Source organism: Protomyctophum bolini (assembly GCF_963924005.1).
Source record: "Protomyctophum bolini genome assembly, chromosome: 19".
In the NCBI taxonomy this organism is placed as follows: Eukaryota; Metazoa; Chordata; class Actinopteri; order Myctophiformes; family Myctophidae; genus Protomyctophum; species Protomyctophum bolini.
Window position 1 is genome coordinate 12,405,096 of NC_137880.1, and position 11,338 is coordinate 12,416,433.

General features: G+C 44.0%; 1 protein-coding gene across 1 annotated transcript; it reads left to right on the forward strand.

The window, feature by feature from the left end:
* The first annotated feature begins 2,387 nt into the window (after nt 1-2,387).
* dio3b (iodothyronine deiodinase 3b) lies at nt 2,388-4,016 on the forward strand. Its single transcript, XM_080790577.1, has one exon. The coding sequence runs from the start codon at nt 2,519-2,521 to the stop codon at nt 3,359-3,361; it is 843 nt and encodes a 280-aa protein (XP_080646703.1). The 5' UTR covers nt 2,388-2,518; the 3' UTR covers nt 3,362-4,016.
* Nucleotides 4,017-11,338: the final 7,322 nt, after the last annotated feature.

The window sequence follows — 11,338 nt, forward strand, 5'->3', positions numbered from 1 at the left end:
CCACTGCATGGTAGGCACTGGGCAGACGGGAATGAAACCAGTTTACACGTTAGAAAAGATGACGCGCGCGCGCGCGCGCACACACACACACACACACACACACACACACACACACACACAACACACACACACACACACACACACACACACACACACACACACGCTGAAGTCCGAGCAGCGATGCGACCTGTCCTGAGTTGACCGGAGGTTTTGGGACGCAGCCTGGACATTATTGTCATCTGTGCGTAATCGTCGAGCGCCGTCTAGTGAACGCACGTGGTCATTCACTTCCCATAAAGTCCAATTAACGGAGTCAGCTCAGCAGCCAGCTATACGATGGGATATCAATATAGGCTAGTTTATTACTAATTACACTGTTCAAATCTGCAGTGGTACATGGGAAAAGTAAACTACTCAAATGTTCTACTTATATAAGCAGTGTTGTAGTGGTACTTGGGGGGACGCCAAATATGACACGTACTGCGCGCGCACATGCACGCGCATTTGTGTGCCCGTGTGCGCCCACAGACACACTAAATAAATATATTGGACATGAGAGAAGTGGGAGGGATGCCCCCCCCCCCACACACACACACACACACACACACACACACACACACACACACACACACACACACACACACACACACACACACACACACACACACACACACACACACTCACACACACACACACACACACACACACACACACACACACACACACACACACACACACACACACACACACACAATTCAAAGGGCTTTATTGGCATGAGAAAACGTTTACATTGCCAAAGCAGAAAGCACAATACGATCAAAACAAAAATGATGTACATTTGAAGGTCAGAATCTACAATAGATAAAATTCTATGTACCAAGATCACTCGATGCAGGTATAGTGCAGGAATATACACAATGATTAGTCTTTAGGGTGGTTGTGTTCCATTTGATATCCTTCACAAATCTTGCTGCTGTGTTTGCACATTGTTGTGCTTCACCCGCAGCAGATTAGATATGGGAGTTTTTTGTCATTGGTCATGTTTTCAATGTGGTCATGTGGTTGTAATCTGTGGGAAGTATGTGTCTCTGATGTCTTGGTACAATGGGCAGATGGTTAGGAAGTGTAGCTCGGTTTCCACTTCATTTTGTGTGCAGTGGGTGCATAGTCTGTCTTCTCGGGATACAGGTCTGCTATGACGGCCTTTCTCGAACACGAGACTGTGCTCACTGAGTCTGTACCTAGTTAAGATTTTTCTTTGTTTTGGGTCACACACACACTACTGGCACTGTATATAAGTTTAAAAAAAATATCAACACTGCAATCAATTAGCCGATATTGGCATCAAAATGTGCTCGAAGTACTTTTACTTTTACTTTAATACTTTTAGTTGCCTAGCCTAGCATGACTCATGCAGAATGTTCCAATTCACAAGTATTAAAATCTATACAAATCTTTTGAAAACAGCAGACATGCTCATTGCATATCACATTCACATCACAAGACGTTATGAGCATTATAGGTCTGAAGTAAGAGTAGGTAATATAGGCTATGTTTGGCATTAGCATTAATAAGTAACTTCTAACTTCAAATAACTATAGAGTAAAAATACAATATTTGGATCTGAGATATAGTGGAGTAGCTATACGTAAAAATTCCACCTCTGCAACCACTTCTGAGACTTTATAGGACCCTGCATATAGTCAGTTGTTGATGCACTCTACAAGTGGATAACTTTAACTACTAGTGGGTTTATTAACACTCAAACACATGGTGATTTACTTGTAGCTGTATAGGCCTATTTCCAACATAACTCTGCCAACTTGCCCAATAAGACTATTCAATTAAGTGTGATCCAGGCTATCCCAGCTACTTCATGAGCAGTTCGTGGACCATTAATAAAAGGGGTTTGTTAAAAATTAACACGACATTGAGTAAGTTTATGAATTAACTATGGTTAAACAGTTTGCCATGCAATTAAGTAGCCTATAGTCTTGAAACATCTCTCTCTCTCTCTCTCTCTCTCTCTCTCTCACACTCACTCACACTGTGTCACACATACACACGCGCGCGCAGACAAGCACACACACGCACACACACACACACACACACACACACACACACACACACACACACACACACACACACACACACACACACACACACACACACACACGCTGACACATACTGACACACACTATAGAGTTGACGGGAGGTAAATCCCCACCATGTGAGTGGGCGGTGCGGGCTCCGGAACAGGCGTCCCTCCCCTCTCCTACTCTCATTCAAACGCAGCTGTATAAAAAGAGCACCTATAGGCTCTCGGCGTCACTCACAACAGAAGAAAAAAAAAAAAGGCGACGAGTGCACTAATAAGCAGCGCTCTCTCCCAGCCGGTAGGCAGGCAGGCATAGGGGCATCATCCCATTCATACTATCATCATCATCATCATCTATCCGTGAAGAAGGAGAAGGAGAAGAAGAAGAAGACGAAGAAGAAGGAGAGAAGTGAAGAAGTGATGCACGACTCCGGCGGTGTCCATACGCCGGCCAGGGTGGCTCTGAAGCAGGCAGCCCTGTGCCTGATGCTGCTGCCCCGGTTCCTCCTGGCGGCCACCATGCTGTGGCTGCTGGACTTCCTCTGCATCAGGCGGAAGGTGTTGCTGAGGATGAGCGACAGTAGTGTCGGCGGCGGCTCGGGCTCTCCGGAGCCGGACGACCCTCCCGTGTGCATCTCGGACTCCAACAGGATGTTCACGATGGCGTCGCTGCGCGCCGTGTGGTACGGCCAGAAGCTGGACTTCTTCAAGGCGGCGCGGCTGGGCGGCGCGGCGCCCAACACCGAGGTGGTGCTGGTGCAGGAGGAGCCCGGGCGGCGGGTGCGCATCCTGGACTGCATCCGCGGCCGGCGCCCGCTCATCCTCAACTTCGGCAGCTCCAGCTGACCGCCGTTCATGACGCGCCTGGCGGCGTTCCGGCGCGTCGCGTCGCAGTACGCGGACATCGCCGACTCGCTGCTCGTGTACATCGAGGAGGCGCACCCGTCCGACGGCTGGGTGAGCTCGGACGCGCCGTACCAGATCCCGCGGCACCGCTGCCTGGAGGACCGGCTGAGCGCTGCGCGGCTCATGCTGTCCGAGCAGGTGCCCGGGAGCATCAGCGTGGTGGTGGACGCCATGGACAACGCGTCCAACGCCGCGTACGGAGCCTACTTCGAGAGACTTTACATTTTGCGGGACGAGACGGTGGTCTACCAGGGCGGCCGCGGACCCGAGGGGTATCGGATTTCCGAGCTCAGGAACTGGCTGGAGCAGTACAGGAACGATCTGACTAGTGCCCAAATGGCCGTTGTTCAAGTCTAGATCTTTATATTTGTATTTGTATTTTATATGTTCTGCCTGCAGCATGGCCAGTTTCATGCTTCAGTGAGAAAAAAAACTTTCCAGATGCTGCTATACGAACTGTCAACACGATACATTTTATTTTATTTTATATTCATATGTCAAATGTATAGCCCATACCAGTCATTTTAAAGGCTGTTTGGCTGTCATGTGCTCGTGCCATATAGGCCTACTCTGTGACTGTGATGGACAAGTCTTAGAATCATTTAAAACTGTGCAGAATTCTATATCGGTAATACTAGCCTATTTAATTTGTGATCACTTTATTTTTATACTGTGTGTGTGTGTGTGTGTGTGTGTGTGTGTGTGTGTGTGTGAGTGTGTGTGTGTGTGTGTGTGTGTGTGTGTGTGTGTGTGTGCGTGTGCGTGCGTGCGTGCGTGTAGGTTTAACATCTTTAACTCCAGTGAGTGTGAAGTTCGGTTTTTAAAAGGTGCTGCCAGAAAACCGATACTGATGTAATTACACTGGAGCAGGATGGTGTTAAACTGCGGGATTCTCCTTCACGATCAACCGCCAAAACGCCCTCTGTAGCCGACTACTTATAAAGATGTATATTTCATTGAACAAATGTTTGTTTTTTGTTTGTTTGTTTTTTAATAAATGTCAAACATTGTATTTAATCTCGACTCCTCCTGAGACTGTGTATACATGCTCCTGAACTTTTTCTCTTTCTGCTGAGAATGAGCTTGTTAATTAGTATTCATGTGGAAGGAAATTAGATATTTTGTACTCTGAGCTGCTTCTCTGTCTGAACAGTAAACAGGGATAGACTAAATGACTTTACTTGTATATTGTCTGTGCTTTCATTCCCACAGGAGTGATGCCTCCTGATAAGAGGTCATCTTGAAATGACCATGCAGTCACAAAATATCATCAATTATAGGCTATAATATTTATTGTGATCATGATTTCAAGAGGATCAGTCCAAATATATTGTTTTCATCTTTTTCTGACTAAATTGTTTTCGCTTTGTGTTTACAGCGGTGACCTGAGACAAAAAAAGGTTTGTCTTTGCCATAAGGGCTCTTTTCAGACCATTGGGTCTGAGGAACTGATACAAAAAAATAGACTACCTTGAATGGGCTCTGTGAAATACACAATTTGGAAAGAACTTGCTTGCTCTACTTCCTTCACAGGTGTTACAGATGATACTATAAACTAAAGGCTCTGTTCCATTCAGGTCAAAAAGAGTCAGGGTGCTGCTATTGTGCATGTTGGAGCCAACATGCACAGTAGCAGAGTTATGGGGGTCCTTAAAATTGAAAACCACTGTACACTTAACTGGAACAGAGCCTTCATTAGTATCATCAGTAACACCAGTGAAGGAAGTATAGGCAAGTGGCCCGGAGGTAGGAAGAGTTATTCTGTGTGCATAAACACCATTGCCATGCTGTGACCTTTGACCCCACCATGAACAACTAGGCCTCTTCACTTTGAACGCGTCAATGAACGCTAAGGGTCTCTGGAGTCGACCCAGTTTGAGAACCATTGATTTAAACGTGTCATTCCTGGATTCCTGTAAACATCGACCTCGGAACAGATAAGAGAGGACAGCATATTGAAACTCTCAGATGTCTTAAATCACTGGTTCATAAACATTTCCATGCATAAGACGATTTTGTCTTGTTAAAGTTTTTTTTTCAAAATTATTCCATTTGATTTTCCCAGAATTCTTCCAAGATCTTTCTAAATAGACTGGGATATTTTATTGGGTTAAAGATCCCTATGTCGGTCCCTGGACCCCACTTTGAGAAACACTGGTTAAATCCACACAGTGCTATTGGTGTCTCTGACGTCTTTTATAAAAATCGTTGTGAATGAATACACAAGGGTTCCCCAGGGTTCACTTAACTCCGAGAACGAGTGTAAAAATTGACCCAAATGAGGTTTTCATACAGCTCAACACATTTCTTTGCTCATGGATTTATCAATCTTTGAGACTGGTAAACAGAAAATCAATGGAGCAGGTCGATGTGTTTGCTGAAACATGATCTTTGTAAGCCTTCCAAACACACACTTTGATATATAGCCTGACGTGGAAACATATAGGGTCAATGTTGTGTCTAGACATGCTGTAGGGAGCATCCATTATGTATGTCAAAGATTTAATACTTAATGGACTGATCATTAAACAAACATGACCCAGCCTGAGCAAAGTAGACATGTACTGTAAGTGTATATGGCACCACGTTTGACATTTATATAAATTTATGTTCGTGGGGAGAGAGAGAGTGGGGAGGTATAGCTAAAGGTCCTTTGTACAATTGTAGATAGCGTTTCTTATCTGAAATGCATCTGTTTTATATCTCACTCTCATTTCTAATTTAATTTTAGGAACTGCACCTTATCTCACAAGCACGCAGACGCACACACACACCCGCACGCACACACGCTGTTGTGGGAAATATGAAGACTCAAATCTATATAGTGTATGGTTCCATGCTAGTCTGTCTGGTCGTGTCTGTGAGCAACGACACCTTGGCCTGAAAGCCAAAGTCTTAATCCAATCAAGTTGTATGTAAAAGACCATGTCACACCTATTGTTTGTTATGAGTAGGTATCACTAGGTAATTCCTGTCTCAGGAGGGGGGGCGACAGCCAAGACAGCGATTGTATTGTACCTTTGTGATGGTCATGTTTATCTGTGGACCTGCTCGGGGGGTATAAGAGAGGACCCACGGAGAAGCTCAGACAGAAAACTGGTGGGAGGGACTAGGGAGACCACAAGTGAGAGATGTACTGGGAGACAATGTTGAGTGATACAGGCTAAGCCTGCTATAGACTGAGAGATGTTGTTTGCTTGTTGCTGTTCTTCTGAATAAACTTCTAAGATATACATTCACCCGGATGGACATATATTTCCATAACAACACACACACACGCACGCACACACGCACACACACACACACACACACACACACACACACACACACACACACACACAGTATTACTATACTTGTGAGGTCAGAAACATTCTACATTGTATTACATTGTATGGTATGTTTTGTAATAAATGGCACGTTTACCTTTATATTGACATGTGTAACCCTAAGCCCATAAACCTCACCCCTATACCTAATCTTAACCCATAACCGTGACTATATCCATAAACGTAACCCCTAAATTCCTAATCCAATTCCTGACTGAATATTTTCCTAGCTTTATTATAATCACCTCTAAAAATGTGTATTAACCATGAATACACCATACCGGTATCTATTGTGGATCTCACTGGAGAAAAATACACCCCCAGAGGTATTTTCTATACCTACCACTTTTGTTTCTCCATGTTTTGACCTCAAAGGTATCTATAATATCTGGTTATACCTGGCGCACGCACGCACGCACGCACGCACGCAGGCACGCACACTCTCTCACACACAGACAGCCATGCAGATACATTTAGGTTTGTGGAAAATGTGATTATACATCTCTAGCACATGTCTGTCCTGCTTCAGAACATGTAATGTCATTACATCAGCGCGTGCATGTGTGCATGCTTGCATGTTATTTGTATGTACATCTGTGTGTGTTTATTTGTATGTGCATTTGCATAATGTCTTTGCATGTGTGAGTGCATGTGTGTGTGTGCACATACTGTATATACAGCACATGTGTGAGTGCATGTGTGTGTGCACATACTGTATACACAGCACATGTGTGAGTGCATGTGTGTGCACATACTGTATATATACAGCACATGCTGATCATCATAATTGGTCACTGTCGGGCAGAAACCTCTTATCGTCGACATATTCTAACTTTTAGTCTTTTTGTAAATGAATGCCGTACTTGATCATGATACGGCGTCACACCAAAGCATCTAAAGTACAAGTAGCAGATCTGCAAGCTCAAAAAGTGACGCATTTTGAGCTTGCCGATCTGCTACTTTTGAATTTGTACTGAAAATCCTGTTTTGGAAATGAGGTTTCCATCCGACAGAGAAAATGTATGCCTGTACAGTACACACACACACACACACACACACACACACACACACACACACCCGGCACCCATCCGCACACACGCACGCACGCAAACACACACACACACACTCACGCAAACACACACACACACACACACGCACACACACACACACACACACGCACACACACACACACACACACACACACACACACACACACACACACACACACACACACACACACACACACAGCATTAACCCTGGCCTACATACTCGGATGTACGATCGAAAATAGCCAATCTATAAGCACACAACGTGCACAACCTCCGTATGTAGATCTGCTATTTTTGCAAAATGTTCATACATTTTCGACCAGACTATATTTCAGCCCATTGGTTCTCCAGTTGGGCTGTGTTTCAAGCTGCAAATAATTTCAATTAAATTAGTTTTTACATCATTTCTAATGTAATTATGAATTAACGTTATGCTGTCATACATTTCTTAGTGTTTTACTAATGATTTGCGGGGCTCGCTTCCAATATCTACACAGGCCACCCAGGTGCCCCGAACCCCAGGTTGAGAACCAGTTTTAGCCTATTTCACATCATATTGCTTTCTATTTTTGCCTATCATGATTTATGACATGCCCAGAATTAGGACGCTATAGGATTCATGTGCACGGCTAATTGTACACCAAGGGACTTAATGCCATTATCTCTCTCTCTTCTCTGATGCACTGAGACTAGTTTGTGTTCAAATCAATCCTCGTGCCTTTGGGACCACGTACATGCAGGCACAGCGTTCAAATTAGTTTCTGTCAGTGCCAAATTGTTTGTTTTTTGATGGCCAGCTTTGTGTCTGTGTGTACCACGGAATTGATTGGCTGAGCATGGAATGTGGATGATGATGTATGATGATAAGAGCGCCCCTCACTTCATTTTTTAAATACCAGAGTGACATTTCTGTGAACGCTTTTTCCCCCTAGAATATGGAAGCTAGGATTTAAGTGCTGTTCACTCAGAGTGGTTTAAGTCAGTGGTTTTCAAACTAATTTGTTTTTAAATGATCCCTATTTTGATATACTGTAGATTAGGTCACGGATCCCCATAATTCGAAGACATGTAAGGGTCCATTTGGTTCCCTTTGTACACGAGTCTCAAGAGTAAGGGTTCCATTTGAACACTCAGGGAAACAGACCCGTTTGATTCCTATCATACATGTTGCCGTGTGAGTGGACCCCCTGGAAGTGGAACCCCAGCTTTGTGAACCACTTGTGAATATACACAGGTGTGTGTGTGTGTGTGTGTGTGTGTGTGTGTGTGTGCATCCTGTACAGTGAGGTATCAGCTATCCTGCTGTATAGTCATAACATGAATGCGTCATGTCTCCAGATCTGAGCACCCGATCCCTGATAGCACAGCGGCAAGCCGGCAACGTGCACGCGTGCGCGCGCGCGTGTGTGTGTGTGTGTGTGTGTGTGTGTGTACATGACCATTGTTTAATGATCAGAGGATTCATATTGTATAGACCATAATAGTTCCAGTTACAAGATGTGATGAATACAATCTGATTGTTTAAAAGTGACTCACAGTCACAAACGGTCTGTGCTCTGCTGCAAAAAGGAATTGGTGTTGAGACGTGTTGAGAACAAGGTGTCCACTGACTTCCCTCTGGCCTCTTTTGGAAGAGAGCTGGTTGGGAACCGTAAGTTATGTTATTCATATTCAGCATATTGTTAATTACAACAAATGTATGGTTAGATATAAGTACCGGTTTGGAGATACTGCAAAGCAGTGGTTCCCAAACGAGAAATGTTATGTTTTTGATTGACCTGGGCACCCAAACTATAGTGAAATAGCCGATCTATGCAAGCTCACAACGCTCTTATTTATGGAATTTCATGAAAGTACTGAAAATGATGTCAAAATGATAATTAAAAACAAAATGTAGGAAACAAAAAATAAAGGGACCCATAAAAATGTGTCTGCGACACACAATTGGGTCCCGGCAAGTCCCGACCTAGTGTTTGGGAAAGTGCTGTAAAGTATATGTTCCACAGCTGTCTCTCTGTCTCCCTCTCTTTGTGTGGTTCACGTGTGCCATATGCTTGAGAGTCTGCATCATGTCCTAATAGTTAGTCACCTATTTGGATTTCTATTGTAAAGCTCTCATATTGTTTATTTTCCGAGATGTGTTTATAAGTTAAAATAACATGAGAAATATCCCTTAGGCTACAGTACAAAATAGCCAAAATTTGCATTTTAAAACAAAATGGGAGACGCCAGAGGGGTTTAATAACAAAACTAGATAAAATGCCCATCGGCACAGGTCTCCACCAGGGAAGGTCAGGTTGTGGCCTCATGGTGGCGCTATAACAGGCCATTGAGGAATATTCTGTCGTTGGCATCCAGGGAGTGTGTGTACAAAGTTTGGCATGGATCAGGCCAACGGTGCCGGAGATTAAAGATAAAAAAAAGCCAGCAAAGTACAATCTATTTTGAACTTTGATAGCTTGTAAAAACCTGTCTGTCTGATGTACACAACCATCCATAATCTTCCTCCTACACAAAGAAAGGAATCTTTGTCTTTCACACTGTGTTCAGACACTACCCGGCAACAAGTGCTTAGAGGCGACTATGAAGCACAAAACAGAGCAATCTCTTTCTCTACCTTGTTACTTGAGAATGTTGACGAGAACATTGAATGATGATTTTATTCCACCGCTGGCCCCATGATGCTCATGGAACAAAGAAGTGAGGGAACATACAGGACCTAAGCCGACTCCACCGGTTGCACAAACAGTAAAATGAGGGCATTGAGGCCATTTCACGAGAATACAAATTCACACAATCCATCCTATTAGAGCCTGGTGTCTCGAAACGTTAGTAAATATCCTCCAATAGAGGCTATGAGCAATTGCTCATGCGTAAAGTGAGTGGCAAATCGAGTGGCAAAGTGAGTGGCAAATGAGTTTACTGTTGTTTAATGCAATCAGATGCAATTGGATGTATGAACTGTCAAGGCCAGAAAGTAGGTTTTTTTGCCACCCAGTAAGAATTCCTGCATAACTTCCGGGTATGATGCTGATGTCACGCACATATACCGTGTGGCGTGCAGATTTGTATTCTTGTATACCGTCTAACGGTTTTGATCCACCAGCACCCAGCCTAGTAGGTCTGGGATGTGTGCGTATCTTCTGGCTGTTAATCGGCTTTTCTCTCATCTCATGACATTACGGGTACATCCGTGATGAACTGATTAGAAGTAGGCGGTCATAGGTCAAAGGTTATATGGTCACTGTGACCTCTCAAAACACATTAATTTAATTTCTTCAAAGTCTTCATTCACTGCATGCAGTGCACTATATGAGTCTGGACACAACAGACTGGTTGGCATTAGTGGGACCTCGATCTTAAAAACATGCACGAGATTTCCACTCAGCTATAGTGAGCCCACCTAGCACTCCAGATGTATTGGAACTTTGGAAGGTAACCCAGGTATAGTCCACTTGACCAAATGTGCTGACCTCATCACATTTGTGATGATGACTATGGACAATTTTAGCCGAAGGAGTGTTTTTCGTGCAAACCTAATCAATGGATTGCAATGGATTCAGAATCATTATTATGCTAATTATGTAACATATAAAGTTAGCATCCAGCAGTTTCTAAATGCTGGGGATCCATACTCAACATTTCTAACATGATGAAACTTTAGGGTACTCAAAGTGTCCAGGTTCACAACGGGGCTCTATGGGCTGGCAAGCAGACTAGTACGATTCCAGCTCTCAGCAATGTGCCGAAGTGTCCCTGACACTTAACACCTACCTGCTCCCCCCTCTGCACGCCTCTCTGGGCAGCATTGTTGTATATTGAACCCATTGCATCACTAAACTGTCGACGTGATGCAATAAGTGTACGTATTGAGTCCTGGGTTATCTTCACCTGAGGGTCAACTCAGGGTCAAAACATTGTTGCAGTTTGCTTGTGTTTTTGCACAGTATAATATGGTG